Below are 20,018 nucleotides of genomic sequence, written 5' to 3' on the forward strand. Positions count from 1 at the left end.
ACGTGTAGGCAACTGATTGACAGGCAACTTAGGCACAGTATTTTTATTGAAACTTTGAGCAGAGCTATGTTCATCTACACAGTTTCATAAGCTGTACATCTGAGTACAATAGGTAGCACTAATTATTTATGAGGTAAAATATCATGGGCACAACTGATTTCTTTCCTAGAAAATATTCCAATATTCCACTGTAATGGTGTGACAGACCAAAGCCAAAAATTCACCCCTTTTCTTCTCTGCTCTATTACTATTCTCTACTGAAAACAATACACAGTAAAATGAACAAAGGAGGAAGGAGGCCCTTGGGTAATTAAAAGCTGTCTTGTCTGTTTCTGAATCATCAATATACAACTTTAAACAGAACAGGGCTGTGTAGTTAGAGCTGTAAACAGCCCTCCTTGGGCATGAAGAGGGATCAGGCTGAGTCCAGACAGACAAGCCAAGGTATTTTTAAAATCCTTTTAGGGAACCTTCATTCTTGAGAACTGAGTGTGTGAATATAAAGTCTATATTCTAATTTTTCATTATCTTTTTTAGATTCAACATTGTAAAGTCTAACATTCCAACTCCAGAAACACTATTCAACATATCTCAATTATCTCCAAATTTATTTTAAAATTTTTGCTCTTAAAGTCCAAATGCTAGCCATTCCATACCTCACAGTCCCTTAAGACCAAACATACTTGATAATTAGTCTTCCATAAACTCATTTTAGCATAACATTTTTGAAAGTAAATTATTGCCTTGTAAAAAAGAGAAATCTTCCTTAGATGCTTCCATTGAAGCTTCTGATTTTAACTCCACCCTGAACCTGAAATACTTTCAGCTCAGAGTACTGTTGAGAATTGAGACACTTTTCCCGACTTGAGAACTGATGCTCTAAAGAATTACAAATATAAATCTTCCCTAAAAAAAAAAAAGAAAAAACCAACAACCACTAAATATCAGTTGGAAAGTCACTGAACTGTCTAGGGCAGTGATTTCAGCCACCTGTCACCTAATCTTCATAAAATATTAGCATGGTTAACTCTTCAGGGACTGGTCCGCAGGCTGGCGGTTGGAAAACCACTGGTCGAGGGCACAATTACAATTAGCAGTATGAGTCACTAGCAAAGTTAATATACTCACTGGGAACAGTAATTTCAAATCTTGTGTTCATGGTCCTTCAAATCCTTTAACAAAATATTTTCTCTGATAATAAAAGGGCTCCTTAATTACACTCGCAAACTTACATCAAATACCACATCTAAAGCCAGATTTGCCAACTTATTCTAATGCAGGAGAACCAAAATAGACAGAGAGAGATCTTTGCTGCCATGTCACTTTCCCTATTATCTATGCCTCCAGAGTTAGCTGACATGATACTAATAATTTAAGAGAGGTCACCTTCTAAGGCTGCCCGCCTTGTAAATTGGAGACTACTTTGGCAACAGAGTCCAAGTGCTGTAGATAGCTGCCACTTGGCCTTGCAAAGAAGTGAAAGATAAAAAGACCACTTGTGCCACTATGTTAGAACTGTCTAACAACATTCACCAGTCTGAAAATACCTAACGATATTAGTTTCAATTCTGGAAGCTTGAATGTCATCTACTTAAAAAGGAGGTATAAAATACTCCTCCCAAAGGTGACCATCTTGTTTTCTTAGAAAGAGGTAGCTATCAAACCATTAAATTGGCAGCATTTGGCATTTTTGACATTTTAACTATAAGAGAAATAAACTACCAAATGTTTTATTTCTAAGCAAAAATAAGAGCTATGGCATAAACCTATCCTATACTGAAGAAACTCATAATACATTTTAGCAACCCAATGGCTACATTAAATTCCAAAATGTTATTTCACAAATAACATGGGTTGGCTGGACCCTAAAATTAAGAATCTTGATTTGAATAAGGTGCTGAGAAACTACTTGCAACTATTTCGGTGGTTACAAACACTTGTAATACAATCACACTTCTTGAAACTCAACTGCACAGATCTACACTTTATTTTCAGTGTCAGAGGATAATTTTTAAGGATGGCACTTATTTCTACCTATTTACCTGTCAGTAAATACAGAACTGAACCGTCAGCCTAATACAGATCCAGGTCACTATGCAAGAGACAATGACATAGCTTAACCAGACTCTGAAAGACATACATATTCCAATCTCACTTGTACAAAGGAACAGTCATGCCTGTGATTAAGGTTTCTGAACATAACTGCTATATGTGTTTATGACAGACCTCTAGAGTGTGCCAGTTTTCCGTATCAGGGAGGAATTAAGGGTTGTGCTCAAAAACCGAGGGAGAAGGGGGTACAAGAAATGGTCTGGGGGCAGAGTGTTCTGTGGGAATGCAAACTGTTTGTCACTATGAAGCAAGTCCCAAGGTTTCCTTTAATTTGAGGTTCAAGACAAAGGAGAGAATTATTTTCTTACTTGAGCTCTTCCTAAAGCAATATGGACATTTCAATCTATTCTAAAGTGATACGGAAATCATCAATTCTTGAAGAGCATAATTTACATACACATTGGCCTGTATTAGAAAGAAAATGTTCCAAAAATGGCAGATTTTAGAGCTGTTTGACCCATTTGGCTAAAAGTAAAAATCAAGTGGAACTCAAAATGAAAGTTTTTACTAAAAATCTCAAGGATAAAAATGAATCCTGCCTAATAAACTCAACAGCTGACAGTAATCACTGCCAGTTTTAAAATGTATATTCAAAACATAACCTCAAGAGGACTAGGTTTATTTATTCTACAGATGGAGCTGCTCAAGATGTTGAAAGGCATCATTTGTTTAAATTATGACAATGTGAATATTTTCAAAGTGTGTTTATTTAGGGAAAAAGTGATTATAAAAAATACTTGAAATAACTTGCCAATGAGGTTGCAGAGTCTAATAATCTACATCATCTTAGATTTTTAAGTGTGTAGTTTCATAATTTAAACAAATCCAAAACTTGTTTTAAACAAATTATATCAGAGCTATTCAATATACTTATTTTAACTTCCCATAGAAACTGAATAAAAATCACATTTGAATGATTTACTTTTACATTTTTATCTGATTGTATCCATCTGATACATTATACATCCAAGTACAGGAGGCAGGTATCTTCTGAGGGGTGCAAGAGTTGTTCTTTCATGAATGCCCTCTAATAGTGAAACCAGCAATTTTTATATATGCATTCATGTGCATATATATGTACTTCAAAAAGCAAAGCGTCATCTCTTCATCCATTAACTTAATGGTAAGACTGCAATAGAAAAAGAAAAAGTAAACCTCTAGATTTTGTAAACGGAGTTTATTAACTCCTGGCTGTGGTTTAAACTTATTGCTTAATAAATTCAAACAGTAAATTGTCTCATGTATTTTGGCATAACATTTATAATTTTTACAGAGAATATATATAGTAAGTTACATTAATAAAAGGAAACTTTGGGGGCAGTGAAGATTTTCTTACAGTTGACGTGGATGTTTGGTTAATCTAACTGGAAATCTGACTGGTTATTTTTTTAAGAGTAAAGAGGTATTTTCCCTTCAAGGATAATCTTGACTGTGTCTGAGTATTTACTTGGCTTACTTCATGGGAGAAAAGGGGTGCTTTTCTATTTGGCTATATGCCCAAGACAGGCTCCTCAACTAAGGTGTCAACCCTATTCTAGTTTGGCTAACAAACAGTAAAGCATAAAGTGTTATATACATAATTGATCATTTAGAACAGTGGTAGAATCTTGAGCTGAATGTTGCTAAGAATCTAACAACCCCTTAGCTGAAAAACACCATGAAGCGCTGCTTGAAAGTTGGGCAATATTACATATTCACTGCCCTGGATGCTCTAAAAATCTACCTCTGGTAAGCATCTCTTTGGTCTGGTTTCTTTCAAACTCTGTATTTTATGGTATAAAGCCTATATATATTTTTTTGTATTTAAAACTTTTTTCCTTTTTATTGACTTACTTGGGTTGATACTGGTTAATTAAAATATAAAGGTTTTGGCCCTGGCCAAAACACAGCAGTGGAGTGTCAGCCTGGCAGTTCTGGGTTTGATTCTGAGTCAGGGCACACAGGAGAAGTGCCCATCTGCTTCTCCACCCCTCCCTTTTCTCTCTTTCCTCTCTCTCTTCCCAGCCATCGCTCCAACAGTCTGAGCAACTTGGCCCCAAGCACTGAGGATGGCTCCATGGACTCACCTCAGGCACTAAAATAGCTCAGTTGCTGAGCAACAGAACACTACCCTGTAGGGGGCTTGCCAGGTGGATCATGGTTGGGGCACACGCAGGAGTCTGTCTCTGCTTCCCTGCCTCTCAATTTAAAAAAAAATTTTAAATATATATATGTTTCAGGTACACAATTTTATAATACATTATCTATAATGTATTGTGTGTCAATCACCCCAGGTCTCTGTTTCTAATAGAATTAAATTTTGTGTATAAATGTTACACAAAAATAAACTGGAAAACACTGATTCATCACCTATGCTTCCTAAAAAAAAAAAGTGACGCTGGACTCATTTGAAGCTTTTGTTATACTTTTGAATGTCTACTATAACTGGAAAAAAATCTATCACTAGATTAAGCCAGAGATTGTTTTATTGAACTCTGCTTTGGTGTGATGCTACAAAACATTATCGAAAAATGTTTTTAAAAAGTCTAATATAATGCATCTCTGAGTTGACCGCCTCAAGGATGCTGTTGAGGACACAGCTTACTAAATTACAAAGTCTTCGGCTGGAAAGTTTTTCTATTTTTAGTACCAGGAATACATAACTTGTGTTTTCATTATTTTAAATACTTTACCTGAAATTTGACATTTACTCTTTATACATACCCACCCACCTTATTTTGGTAAGTTTTAAAAGCTTTCTAATCTCTCCCAAACTGGAGACAAATAATTTTCAGTTGTGCTTATGTGACTATTAGTGCATGTTAAGTAACAAATTAAACACTCACATGGGGGCCACCAGGCATGGGTGGAGCACCGGAAGGTCCTGAAGGCACTTGAAAAGGATTACTGGGAGTGGGGTAGAGTCCTGGGGTGGGATAGGATCCTGCAGGGGCAGGATATGGTGCTGGTGGTCCCCAGGCTCCTGGTGGCACAGTGCCCCACGGCACAGGTGGCGCTGCCCCTGGTGCTTGGGGAGGGGGTGCAGGATATGGCCCTGGAGATGGATATGGCATATTAGGGGTAGGATACTGCCCTCCCATCCCTGGTGCCCAAGGTCCAGAAGACATGGATCCCCATGGACCTAATGGACCAGCTGCAGCTGGATCAGTGGGTGCACCATATGGTCGTGGAAGCTCGGGAAAGGGCATATTTGGTGTAGAATATGGCCCTGTGGGGCCAGGACCTGGCACAGTTGGGGCTGGATAAGGACCACCAGGTGGGGGGCACGACGGTCCAGAAGGAGGAAAGGGTGCTGGGGGTCCTGGAGGTGGTCCAGTGGGAGGCACAGAGGGATACATTCCTGTTGGTGCTGGTCCGAAAGGCACAGAAGGGGGTGTTGCACTTGGTGGGAGTCCAGATGGCACAGAAGGTGGAGCACTTGGGTTATTCCAAGGGTTGGAGCCTGGCCAGCCTTGATGAGGTTGGCCAGGTTTTGTATTGCTCACAGCAGAGGTTTTGGCAGGGGAGTGGTCAGGTAGCGCATCTGCCAACTGGAATACAAAAAAGGCATGTTTTACTGATCTTATTTGGGAATAAATTACACCAAACATGACTATAAACCTCTGTAACATCTTCAAAAGCCAAGCTGTTCAGTTAAAAACAATTAATTCATTTAATAAAAAACTTGAGTGGTTACCTTGACTATCAACTTTACAATGCAAATTCCTCAGAGAAGCTAAAGGTTTCTAAATACAGCTAATAAATACACTGTGGATTTAAATTGCTTTACCTTCTCTGAGCTTTAGCTTTCTCATTTTCAAATAAGTTTTAGGAATAAGCTTAAATGGGATAATTTATGTAATGCAGTTAACACAGTGCCTGGTATTTAATTTTCAATGAATACTGGCTATTACTAATATGAAGTTAAAAGAGAACACAATACTTAGAAAACTTTTAACTTAAGGATTCATACTGAAATATTTTAAAATGTATTTTCAAATGTTATATATAAGTAAATTAAGGCAAATAACCTAACAAAACACATACCCCCATAACCACCAAGAATCACAGAAAGCATTTCTTTTAAATTGAAAGACTTATGGCCTACTACTGTTAGGACTATGTTTTCTTAAGAGCTAAAACATTTATAAAGAATAAATGCATCAACTTACCGAAAATTCATCAGACATTTTCCTAAAAACAAACGGAAAGAAAGGAAAAAAGAAAAAGAAAGGAAGAAGGAATATTTCAAAACCAGTGTTTACTATTTCTTATATAGTCTTTAAGGAACTTTCTATGCATATATTATTTTTACTTAAATGGAATCTTAATCACTCGTGTGAAGTGTTTTTTCTTTATATAGGAAACATTTCTGTAACAGTTCATATAGCTCTATCAATTTCATCCTTTTTTACTGGTTGCATAAGTGATCCATAATTTAGTTTACACACTGATTTGGGTTTCCATTTAGGTTTGTTTGCATTTTGCGTTTGAAACAATGATAGAGTTAACATGTCTAACCATAACATATCTTTGTGAGTTTATCACCAGGAAAAAGTACTAGAAGTAAAATTTCCAGGAAACAGGTAGTTATCTAAATTCCATCTCAAAAGTCCATGCCAATCTAAAAATCCCTTGCCAATTTACACTGCCTATCTTCCTTCTAACTTCTCTTCACCACTGGATATTGTTAAATATACAAATCATTTTCAATTATAGTAGATTAAAAACTGGCATCTTGTTTTAACTTAGATGTCTTTAAGTAGAAAGTAGAGCATCTTTAATACTTATTTTCTGTAAATTTGCTCATGTCCTTGGACCACTTTTATCAATTTTTTTAAACTGGAGTATATATTAACACAATAAAATGCAAGATCTTAAGTGTTCAGACAATTAGCTCTGACAAGCGTCTGTGTCCAAGAGAGAGGTTTACTCATGCTCCTTAACAATCAACTCCCCTTCCCATCCAGCAATCTTTCTTAGTTTTTGCTTGTTCTTTGACTTCATATAAACCAGGGGTCCCCAAACTTTTTACACAGGGGGCCAGTTCACTGTCCCTCAGATCGTTGGAGGGCCGGACTATAAAAAAACTATGAACAGATCCCTATGCACACTGCACATATCTTAAAGTAAAAAAACAAAACGGAAACAAATACAATATTTAAAATAAAGAACAAGTAAATTTAAATCAACAAACTGACCAGTATTTCAATGGAAACTATGCTCCTCTCACTGACCACCAATGAAAGAGGTGCCCCTTCCGGAAGTGCGGAGGGGGCCAGATAAATGGCCTCAGGGGGCCGCATCCGGCTGTGGGCCATAGTTTGGGGACCCCTGATATAAACAGAGTAAGACAGTATTGTACTCTTTTGCCCTTGATAATTTTACTACTTAGTAATACACGTATTTCTAAAAACAAAAAGCTTTTTAAGAGAGAGACAAAAAAACAAAAAAAATTATCCCAAGTTCCTTCTACAGGATACAAATGTTTTAAATTCTTTTTTTTTAATATTTTTTAATTTTTTTACTTATTCATTTTTTTTAGAGAGGAGAGAGAGAGGGAGAGAAACAGAGAGAGAGAAGGGGGGAGGAGCTGGAAGCATCAACTCCCATATGTGCCTTGACCAGGCAAGCCCAGGGTTTCGAACCAGCGACCTCAGCATTTCCAGGTCGATGCTTTATCCACTGTGCCACCACAGGTCAGGCCCAAATGTTTTAAATTCTGTGTAACCAAACATCAATCTTTCCAAACTACATGGGGCTTCTGTTTTACAAATGCCTTGTCTACTCTGAGTTTACAAAAAATTTAACCTATGCTTTCTTATAGTATATTTTTATGGTTGAATTTGTTTAAACTTTCTGTTCTTCCAAACAAAATTACTGAATAATCTATCCTTTCTCAACCCATCTGACAAGCTACCTTTATACCTTGAACACATTCTACCGCTATTAACAACTAGTATTTATTGAACATCGATGGAACAGGCACCATGCTAAGTGCACAATCTCATTTAATAGCCCCAGAGCCCTACAAATGCAAGTTCTATCACCACAGCCAGCTTACAGGTGAAGAAAGGCTTACTAAATTAAGCTGTTCAAGGTCACAGAGCAGGGGTTCGAACCCAGACGCAGTCCCACTCCAGAACTAAGCCTCTTTACCAGCAGGCCTCCATCATTTTCCGCAGTATTTTGGACTATTCTTTTCTACTGATCTGCAACGTATAACTCTATTTTAATTATGTCAACTTTAATTTTTGATAAATTTTAACACCAGCTGCCCTACGATTACAGTTCTTTTTTTCAGATTTTCTCGAATATTCTCATGTTTTCCAGGTCATTTTGTAAAAAAAATTCTAAAAAAAATATGTTGCTGTTTTGGTTGGAATTGTATTATATTTACCAATTAATTTAGAGGACATATGATAGATTTAAAATATCAAACCTTCTCATTCAACAACAAGATATGTAGTCTTAGTTTTTATAACTGTCTTACCACTCAGTAGTTTTTAAAAATCATGTTGCCTACACATTTCTTGCGAGACAGATTTCTAACTGATAAAGCTTTTCTTGTGTTTATAATATTGGCTCTTTTCTTTCGCTGTATTTTTTTTTTTTTTTTCAGAGACAGAGAGTCAGAGAGAGGGATAGACAGGAATGGAGAGAGATGAGAAGTATCTAATCATCAGTTTTTCGTTGCGACACGTTAGTTGTTCATTGATCGCTTTCTCATATGTGCCTTGACCGTGGGCCTTCAGCAGACCGAGTAAACCCTTGCTCAAGCCAGCGACCTTGGGTCCAAGCTGATGAGCCGTGCTCAAACCAGATGAGCCAGTGCTCAAGCTGGAGAGCTCAGAGTCTCGAACCTGGGTCCTCCACATCCCAGTCCGACGCTCCATCCACTGCGCCACTGCCTGGTCAGGCTCGCTGTATTTTCTAATGGGTTGATCATATATGAGAAAGGCTTTTTATAAATTTTTAGTGTATTACTTTTGTGAGCAGAGAATTACTGAATTATTTTATTCTTGAAAGTTTCTCAGATAATTCCCTGTGATTCCCGGGAAAGAATTAAAGTATTTGCAAAAAATAATTTTACCTTCTCTTTTCCATATTTTTATCTTTCTCTTTTGCATCAACTAGGACTTAAACAATAAAGAAAAGTTAAATAGTGAGAGTACACAGAACTCTCCTGGGAATGGCTTCTAATGTTTAAGTTGATTCCGATTTTTAGTTTGAGATTCAAACAATTACATTAAAGAAGTTTCTCTTTATGTTTATATTGCTATATTTATTCCTATTTTGCGAATTACAAGAAAATGAAAAAGACATTAAATTTCTTCAGAAGATCTTTTGGCTTCTAATGAGCTGCTCTTAGTTTTTTCTCATTTGACTCTATCAACAGTTAATTACATATATATCTTTTAGTGTTGATCCATCCTTGCAATTGTTATCATAAATAATGTTAAAGAAACAGAACACGAGACCTACTAAGTCACAACTATTATAACCTTGCTTTTTAAGAATAGAAAGAGGCCCTGGCCGGTTGGCTCAGTGGTAGAGCATCGGCCTGGCACGCAGGAGTCCCGGGTTCAATTCCCAGCCAGGGCACACAGGAAAAGCACCCATCTGCTTCTCCACTCCTCCCCCTCTCCTTCCTCTCTGTCTCTCTCTTCCCCTCCCGCAGCCAAGGTTCCACTGGAGCAAAGTTGGCCCGGGCACTGAGGATGGCTCTATGGCCTCTGCCTCAGACGCTGGAATGGCTCTGGTTGCAACAGAGCGATGCCCCAGATGGGCATGCCGGGTGGATCCCCGTAGGGCGCATGCAGGAGTCTGTCTGATTGCCTCCCCATTTCCAACTTCGGAAAAATACAAAAAAAAAAAAAAAAAAGGAAAGAGCCTGACCAGGTGGTGGCGCAGTGGACAGAGCATCGGACTGGGATGCAGAGGACCAGGTTCAAGACCCCAAGGTCACCAGCTTGAGGGCGGGCTCATCTGGTTTGAGCAAAGCTCACCAGCTTGGACCCAAGGTCGCTGGCACAAGCAAGGGGTTACTCGGTCTGCTGTAGCCCCACGGTCAAGGCACATGAGAAAGCAATCAATGAACAACTAAAATGCCACAACAAAAAACTAATGATTGATGCTTCTCATCTCTCTGCGTTCCTGTCTGTCTGTTCCTATCTATCCCTCTCTCTAACTCTCCCTCTGTCTCTGTAAAAAAAAAAAAAAAAAGAAAGAAAAAGAATAAAAAGAAAACCCCCACATCTTGACACAATTATCCATTCATTCCTAAGTTAAGGTCTGTATTATACTAAAATGTCACTCACACAATAGTAAATTCTTAGGACTAACACCTGAAGAAACTTTACCAGTGAATGACAAGTTTAAAGTCCATATAAGACTACAACATGTTTTTCAAATAGTGAGCCTTTCTGAAATAGACAATGGTTCTCTATCAAAGTTCATATTAATTCTGGAGCAAAAAAAGGGAGAACAAAGCAATCAATTCAATTTCATATTGTCTTGATGTTCAGATTTTCAGAATTATTCTTTTACCTCTTAGCTTTTGAAAACCATACATGTGTGTGATATAAAGTTACCTAGTCACAGAATTTCATAAAAATACGTTATCCCATAAGTTAACAGTATTAAACAGATTTATAATTCTTTCAAATTTTAAAATTCAAAATAAAATCCTGGCAATTAGAGGAAGTACTAGAATCTTATCATTAAAACAATGAAGCTTTGATCAAAGGAACTAGAAATAGGTCACTTCCTGTTTTACATCGCTCCACAATGAAGTGACCTGCCCTCCAAGCCTAGAATGAACAGTGCTCAAGCTCTAGTTAATTGGAAACATTCCAATTTACATTTTGGGGAATACGTTCATCATAAAGAGGTAAAAAATCGAGCAGGACAGTGTCTCAATACAAGAAGAGTTGCAGAATGTTAAAATGAAATTTAGATTCTCTGAACAACCATTTCAAAGCATCTGGATTCTACTAATTATTAAGAAGCAGCCAAAGTAACCCTAAACTGGTAAAAAAAAAAAAAAAAAAAGTGTAATCAAGAAAGACCCCCCCCTTCTTGAAATAATCTGAAGCTTTTCCTTCCAAAATTTTCACCATCATCTGAAGAATTATTTTATGAGCAGCAAGAATAGTAATTTAAAAGAGAGCACAAAATTTCTTTTAACATACACTAAAAAAGTAACACATTTCTGTAACTTCTGTGGCCTTTAGAGTAAAAAATGGAAATTCAATCACAGGAAGGTTTAAGAAAGCTGAACTCCATAAATTACTAGTTGACTACTAGACAAGAAATATTTCAAAAGGCCACCAAATTGTGTTGGGCGTAATAAACAGCTTGCGACAACTTAGTTAAGAAACTTGGACATCCTTCCTTTTAAATGAGTCTTTTGAGAAAGGCAAGCGTAACCAGAGACGTTTTCATCTGCCAATCAGTTATAATTCCTATTACTTCACAGATAGAGTAACATTTCATAATCTATAAAGTACTACAGACATGTAAGATGTTTATTAAGAGAAATCAGCATTTTTACTTGAATATGTTTAGTTGGGGTGGATGATGGTAATATATTGTATTGAAAATATAAATTTTGAATTAAAATGTCTGATAGTTTTTAGTGTTGGCTCTTTTATCTATTCTATATTCGGGTAACTCAAGAAAGTGGGGATTTGAAAGTTTTTGAACATTTTAAATGTCTTTAAAAATGTAATTTAAAAAATAACTTTTTCATCAACCTCCTGTCAGCCATATTGTCTACGTTTATTCAGCTATTTCTTAGAACCTAGGTGCTAAGCACTGTGTTGGGCTTTGGAAAATGAATAGCATTGCATGCAGTAATCATTTCAGGAGTTCAGTCTTGTGGAGTTTAAATTTTACATGGGGTAAGCACAGGGTACCAAAGGGAATACTTCAAGAGTTCCTAAAGGAATTAAGGAAGGGAGGGTCACGGAAGGAATCCTGAGAAGTGGTGCCTCTGCAATCTGGACCAACGGTGGATAGGAGATGGTGGGATAGGCCTTAGGGAAAGAAGAGCAGTATTCTGCAAAAATCCAAGAGGGAGGATAAGAAGGATCTGTGGGTAGGGAGTGTTAGCAGGTAAGGTGGGTGAGAATATAGAAAAGGGATGGATAAAAAAGGCTCAGCAGAGAGCCTTTAGACCAGGGGTCCCCAAACTGCAGCCCCCTGAGGCCATTTATCCGGCCCCCCGCCGCATTTCCGGAAGAGGCACCTCTTTCACTGGTGGTCAATGAGAGGAGCATAGTTCCCATTGAAATATTGGTCAGTTTGTTGATTTAAATTTACTTGTTCTTGCCTGACCTGTGGTGGCGCAGTGGGTAAAGCCTCGCTCCACCTGGAAATGCTGGGGTTGCCGGTTCGAAACCCTGGGCTTGCCCGGTTAAGGCACATATGGGAGTTGAAGCTTCCTGCTCCTCCCCCTTCTCTCCCTCTCTCTCTCTCTCTCTCTCTCTCTCCTCTAAAGTGAATAAATAAATAAAAATAATTAAAAAAAAAAAAAAAAAGGAAATTTGTTTAAAAAATAAATAAATAAATAAATTTACTTGTTCTTTATTTTAAATATTGTATTTGTTCCCGTTTTGTTTTTTTACTTTAAAATAAGATATGCAGTGTGCATAGGGATTTGTTCATAGTTTTTTTTATATATATATATTTTTTATTTTGTTTATTCATTTTTATTAGAGAGAGAGAGGAGAGAGGGAGAGAGAGAGAGAGAGAGAGAGAGAGAGAAGGAGGGGAGGAGCAGGAAGCATCAACTCTCATATGTGCCTTGACCAGGCAAGCCCAGGGTTTTGAACCGGCAACCTCAGCATTCCAGGTCGACACTTTATCCACTGCGCCACCACAGGTCAGGCCTTGTTCATAGTTTTTTTTATAGTCTGGCCCTCCAACGGTCTGAGGGACAGTGAACTGGCCCCCTGTGTAAAAAGTTTAGGGACCCCTGCTTTAGACCAAGGTCTGAACAGCTCAGTCAGTCTCAGCTCACCTGAATGAACCTGTTTCTTCAATTATATCAATGGACTAGAAATGTGAGACAAAACAGGACTCATAAATCAAGAGCCTGTAACAGCAGTGCTAGGAAAATAGCGGTGGGCAACAGATATATTCTTTTGACTTCTTTTGTATATGGGCATACAATATGTGGTTAAAAGAGTGAATGCTGAAAGTATGACTGGCCAGATAAAGCTGCAGCTCTTCTTTGGCTGGCTCTGGATAAGCTGAGCTCCCCAAACCTCAGAGGTAAGAGGAGACAGGAACTGTATCCACCTCACAGATTTGCAAACAAATCTCTTGGGCACAGCCTGGCATATCGGAAAACCTGAACAAATGTTAGCGCTTGCCATCGCTATGACAGATCCATAAACCTTTATCAGAAATTGAAAAAAAAAAAAATTGCCTGACCTGTGGTGGCGCAGTGGATAAAGTGTCGACCTGGAAATGCTGAGGTCGCCGGTTCAAAACCCTGGGCTTGCCTGGTCAAGGCACATATGGGAGTTGATTCTTCCAGCTCCTCCCCCGCTTCTCTCTCTCTGTCTCTCCTCTCTCTCTCTCCCTCTGTCTCTCCCTCTCCTCTCTAAAATGAATAATAAAAAAAAAAAAAAAAAAAAAAAAATCGGCTAAGTTTGGCATAAAACTTATTTGGTGTCAAAACCTGACCTGAAGCTATTTATATAATACTTTCCATTAATTCACACATACGGCTGCATAAATATTTATATTAATGCTGTATTAAGGGATGCTGCCCCAACACTACCGGGGATGTTATGACCGCACTTTATCCTCCTCCTAAAATCGGAAGATAAAACCCAAAGACTTCTGAATTTCAAAACACACTGGGCCCCAGGATTCTGGTTAAGAGACAGATCTGTGTTTCTCCAGGATAGAGGAAAAGAACACGCCAATATTCGCAGCTCAACTCATGTTCTGAGACCTCCTAGTGTTGACCAGGAGGTTCAGAGACGCCTGCAGCAGAACAGTGTTCTTCCTGCCCAGTGGACACTGCCGAACAAAGAACTGAAAGATTTCTGAAGACTACCTTCGCCTATAATGGGGGTTCGCTTTCAAAACAGGCCTTTAAAAATCACCAGGTTTAAAAGTATTTTAGTCATAATGGTATAAAAAAAATTTTCGGCCTGGTCAGTATGGTTTGATACTTCAACATTAAGATCTTGATACAGTAAAAGTACTACTCTTAGTTTCCAAGAGGAAAACGGCTCAGCTATTTATAAGCTAACCACGCATAATATGCGCTCCTAATGCTAAAATACAGTCTAGCAGAACTCAATAGTGTTTCCATGGGTATTCGTCTAATATGCTTTATTTGCGAGCAAGACCTCTAGTAAGAATGACCGGAACACTGTCACACTGCGTCTCAGGACCGTGTCCTTAAACAAGGGGCTAAGATTCCTAGAAGAATCTCTTCAGGCCTAGCTGTTCCCTTTTATTAGAAATTAATGAATGGGGGGAAGTCGGGGCTGACGCCGCGCGGATGGCGGCCGTTTAGGGCCAAATGAACAAAGGGAGCCGGGAGCAACCGGAGCGAACCGGCCTCGGAGCGAGTCGCGCCCGCACGCACGCACGTCAGGCAAGGGGTGGGGGAAGGGCCGGGCCCGCTCCCCGCCCCGCCCCCCACCAGGCCTGACGTCATGCGCGGAGGAACGCGTCAGGCGCGACCTCACCCGCCGCCGCTGCCGCCTTCTGCAGGGGCCGGAGGTGGGGTCGAGACACGGCTCGCAGCCCGGAGGAAGACGGGAAAGGGACGCTTAGCTTCCGAAGAGCGACCCGAGGGTCCTCCGTTAGCGCGCCCGCCTCCCGCTCGGACACGTTCCCTCGTCCCCCGCCGTGACCCCTGTTACGCCGAAGCAGCCTCACCCGCCAAGATCCGAGCACGCAGCAAGGTGTAGAAGCAGCGATGCGTCCGAGGAAACCGAAAGCTGAAGAACCAAGCGCAGCCTGACTGACAGCAGCGACGACGATGGCACCAGCAGCGGAAGCAGCAGCACCAGAAGCAGCACCAACAGCGCGCACCTCCTCCTGGCGCCGGAACAGGAAGCGCCAGCGCCGAGCGCACCGCCCCTACGGGCGCTCCTCCCTACCCTCGGGGCCGGCCCGCGCGCGCCCCCGGCAGGCCCTCGGTGGGACTGCGGCCGACCGGCGCTCCAGCGCGGTGGCTCCTCGCGCTCGCCCCCGGGCGGCTGTTTTCTCCCGAGGACGATAGGAAAGCTCCTGTTTTCCCGAGTTCTGAGCCCTTAGGGGAAACTCCTGTGGTTAGTGACGTTGGTAGCAGCCAGCCTGATGGAAATCTCCAAATTGTTTTCTGTAATGGCTCGAGGGCAGGTTCTAGATTCCCTATGCGGGGCCGTTTTTAAAGCCGAAGCCTTGAAGCTCGCTGTGTATGTGGCCCAACTGGGGGACTCGGACCTCCGGCCCGACTTGGAGAAAGAAAGCTAAAGGAAAAATACAGGAAAGGGAAGACGTTTGCAAATGGCTTGACAAATTGATATTAAATTAACTAAATAACAGCCGTTTTTGCAGACATTTCCTGATCAATACTTTAACCACGTTTTTTTTGTTTGTTTGTTTTTTGGGGTTTTTTTGTTTACTGATAGAGAGAGGGATATACAGGGACAGACAGGAGCAGAGGTGAGAAGCACCAATCTGGCCCTGGCTGTTTGGCTCAGTGGTACAGCGTTGGCCTGGGGTGCAGGAGTCCCGGGTTCGATTCCCGGCCAGGGCACACAGGAGAAGCACCCATCTACTTCTCCACCCCTCCCCCTCTCCTTCCTCTCTGTCTCTCTTCCCCTCCCGCAGCCAAGGCTCCATTGGAGCAGAGTTGGCACGGCGCTAAGGATGGCTCCTTGGCCTCTGCCCCAGACGCTAGAATGGCTCTAGTCGCAACAGAGCAACACCCCAGATGGGCAGAGCACTGCCCCCCTGGTGGGCATGCGGGGTGGATCCCGGTCGGGGGCATGCAGGAGTCTGTCTGACTGCCTCCCGGTTTCCAGCTTCAGAAAAATACAACAACAACAAAAAAAGCATCAATCATTAGTTTTTCATTGCGAATTGTGACACCTTAGTTGTTCATTGATTGCTTTCTCATATGTACTATGACGTGGTCCTTCAGCAGACCTAGTAACCCCTTGCATGAGCCAGAGACCTTGAGTCCAAGCTGCTGAGCTTTGCTCAAACCAGATGAGCCAGCACTCAAGCTGGTGAACTCAGGGTCTCGAACCTGGGTCCTCTGCATCCCAGTCCCACGCTCTATCCACTGAGCCACCGCCTGGTCAGGCCCACATTCATTTTTGAATAAACCATTAAGTACATATTTTGTTAGCCCTGAACAATTGACCCATGGCCCCAGACATCAAAGACCCTGCTTCAGGCATCCCCAAACTATGTCCTGCGGGCCGCATGCGACCCCCCTGAGGCCATTTATCCGCCCCCCCCCCCCGCTACACCTCCTTGAAGGGGTACCTCTTTCATTGGTGGTCAGTGGGAGGAGCACTGTATGTGGCGGCCCTCCAACTGTCTGAGGGACAGTGAACTGGCCCCCTATGTAAAAAGTTTGGGGACCCCTGTATGATGCCGTAATTATATGGTGTGCAAAATATATACGAAAAATGTTTTATATACAAAAGTATGCAATATTCTTACAGCACTTTCCTTTGTGTAAGCTGATGGTGGGTCAGTGGATGGGCGCTTTAATGTAGACTACTTAAACGAAGACTTACCTCTGGATCTGTGGCACAGCACACATAATTTTCATACCGAAAAATGAGCTACAGAGGAACTTCAACAACACAAGCCTGGGGAAGGCATATTTTCGGTTAAGGGCAGTGGTCTTTGAAAAATGGTATCACTAGTCTAAACAACCTAACCAGCTCTCATAGGAGGCAGTGAAACAGCAGTTTCTTGTGGAGCAGTAAGGAAGCCTGAGGCTATATAACACAAGTCAGTGACTATTATCTTTAAAATATTTTACTCATCAAAGTGTTTTTTTGTTGTTGTTGTTTTGTTTTTTGCATTCTGATTTTAAAATGTTGCACCAAATTATTTTTTCTCGTTACTGAGTTTTTTTGGTCGAAATAAATTTTGTGTAACATTACCCTAATCTTGATTGTTGGTATCAGAGTTACACCTTCCAGCCTCTCCCATTTTCCCAGCCAATTATCTGAGCAGGATGGTAATTCTAGCCCTAGGTCATTCCTGTCCATTGTTGGCTTGTACAGGCAACATTTGCTTGGGAACTAAATCACCATCTAGCTAGCTCTTTTAAAACTGCACAAAGTCTGAAGCCCATACAATTAAATCCTTCCATTTCTTTCACAGATGTAAGACCTGTAATATGGTATGAAGACTTCACCTTCTCCAGCTACATTCACCTTTATCCTTCCTAGATATCCCTGCCCACCCTCACGCCAATAAATCTCTTGCACTTTTTAAAATTTGTTTTTATTTTTCTGAAGTTCGAAACGGGGAGTGTAAAGCCAGGAGCCACGGCCAGGGCCAGAATCAAAGCAGCCCGGCCCATGCAGGTTCGCATTGGATTCGGACAGTTGGTAAGGAAACAACGGAGCCACAAACTGGTGGGCCATAGTCTTTAATCCTAGCTTGCACCCGGCAGGCAAGTAAAAACACACACTGGGCTCCAAAACCCAATCACATTCAGTGCTCACAAAGCCACTGACTTATCCGAGTTTCCTAGAATCAAAGGTTTCTAGCTCACCAGCCTATTCTCCTCAGTTCCCCATCTCCTTCCTTGTCCCAGATACAAACTGTACAAACTGGCATCTCACTCAGCACTCCGCCATCTTGGCTGCTTTTCCTGGCCTCCTCCACGTGGCCTCCTCCCGCTGCTGGCTCTACCCTCTCTGCTCTCTCATGCTAACCTCAGGAACCAAGAGGGCAAACTCCCGTTTTGCCCCCACTTTATACTGTAGCTTCACAACCTCTAATACAATATACAAAGTAGGGAAGTCTCCAACCCAAAGTCACCTTCTGAGGCATGATTGGATTGCACCACCCCACATCAAAAAGGGTAGGAAAGGCTTAATCCCAAAACCAAGCCCCAGGCTACAAGGATTCTGCCTGCCTTTAGCCCACCCCAACACACATTAATATCACCTGGGCAACGGCCTCCTGGTGTTATCTTTAACAAAGTGAGCACAATACATTTTATCTACCCAAATGGGAGGCAGTCAGACAGACTCCTGCATGCACCCGACCGGGATTCACCCGGCACACCCACCAGGGGGCGATGCTCTGCCCATTGTCGCTTGGTTGCAACCAGAGCCATTCTAATGCCCGAGGCAGAGGCCACAGAGCCATTCTCAGCGCCCGGGCCAACTTTGCTCCAATGGAGCCTTGGCTGCGGGAGGGGATGAGAGAGACAGAGAGGAAGGAGAGGGGGAGGGGTGGAGAAGCAGATGGGCACCTCTCCTGTGTGCCCTGGCCAGGAATCAAACCCGGGACTCCTGCACGCCAGGCCGAAGCTCTACCACTGAGCCACTGGCCAGGGCCAATCTCTTGCACTTTTAATCACATCTTGACATCTGATTCTGGAAGACCCAGAATGACACACTAAAAACTGAAAAGTATATAAATTAGAAAATGTGTAAGAATATGTAATTTTTGGCCTGACCTGTGGTGGCGCAGTGGGATAAAGCGTTGACCTGGAACACTAAGGTCGCCGGTTCGAAACCTTGGGCTTGCCTGGTCAAGGCACATATGGGAATCGAAGCTTCCTGCTCCCCCCTTCTCTCTCTCTCTGTCTCTCTCTCTCACTCCTCTCTAAAAAATCAATAAATAAAAAAAAAAACACGTAATTTTTAAACTTCTTTTTCAGAATCTAAGGACTGTGAGGTAAAGGCCTACACTGTTTTTAAAAAAAAATACAAAATACAAAGACTTTAGTGGTTTTGTTTTGTTTTGAGACAGAGAGAGGGATAGATAGGGATAGACAGGAACTGAGAGAGATGAGAAGCATCAATCATCAGTTTTTCGTTGTGGCACCTTAGTTGTTCATTGATTGCTTTCTCATATGTGCCTTGACCGTAGGCCTTCAGCAGACCGAGTAACCCCTTGCTCGAACCAGCGACCTTGGGTTCAAGCTGATGAGTTTTGCTCAAATCCGATGAGCCCCCGCTCAAGCTGGAAACCTCGTGGTATCAAACCTGGGTCCTCCGCATTCCAGTCCGATGCTCTATCCACTGCACCACCGCCTGGTCAGGCAAAGACTTTAGTTTTTATATATGAAGTTTTAATTAAGAGGAAATCAAAATTTATTAAGATCAATTTATTTGAACTCACATCCAAGAAACAATCATCTTCAGATTTGAAATAAAAATGGCAACAGCCTTCTTTTTGGTAAGGGATGGATCACACAAGCCTCACTGACAAAGGTATTAATATCTTTGTGAAGTCATTACTTAAACTCTGTATATTCAAATGTATATCAAGTTGATACTTGGCTTATACAGAATTTATCCAATTCTAGCAAAGTTAGCACAATTTAAGTAACCTTCCTTGAGTTTTACACTTTCTCTAGTCTAGAAGTTTCAATTTGTTTATAACCACTGCACAGTGATTACAGGCATACCATGGAGATATTGTAGGTTCAATTCCAGACCACTGCAATAACGCGAATATTGAAATAAAGTAGTCACATGAATTTTTTGTGTTCCCAGTCATATAAAAGTTGGTTTACAATATGCTGTATTAAGTGTGCAATAGCATAAGGTCTAAGAAGTATATACCTTAATTAAAAAATATTTATTGCTAAAAAATGCTAACCATTGGCTGAGCCTTGACAAAGATCACATCACAAATCATCATAACAAATATAATAAAGTTTGAAATACTAAATCACAAGATATGACATAGAGACA

At 41.1% G+C, this 20,018-nt stretch overlaps 1 protein-coding gene across 1 annotated transcript; it reads right to left on the bottom strand.

Annotated features, from left to right (window-relative positions):
• Nucleotides 1-633: 633 nt before the first annotated feature.
• Nucleotides 634-15,187, bottom strand: MAPK1IP1L (mitogen-activated protein kinase 1 interacting protein 1 like). Its single transcript, XM_066344712.1, has 4 exons — nucleotides 15,004-15,187; nucleotides 6,264-6,285; nucleotides 4,938-5,642; nucleotides 634-3,241 (listed from the first exon to the last, which is right to left on the bottom strand). Exons 2-4 carry the CDS (start codon nucleotides 6,279-6,281, stop codon nucleotides 3,230-3,232), a joined length of 735 nt encoding a protein of 244 aa, XP_066200809.1. The 5' UTR covers nucleotides 6,282-6,285; nucleotides 15,004-15,187; the 3' UTR covers nucleotides 634-3,229.
• Nucleotides 15,188-20,018: the final 4,831 nt, after the last annotated feature.

Source organism: Saccopteryx leptura, chromosome 6, assembly GCF_036850995.1.
Source record: "Saccopteryx leptura isolate mSacLep1 chromosome 6, mSacLep1_pri_phased_curated, whole genome shotgun sequence".
Lineage (NCBI taxonomy): Eukaryota > Metazoa > Chordata > Mammalia > Chiroptera > Emballonuridae > Saccopteryx > Saccopteryx leptura.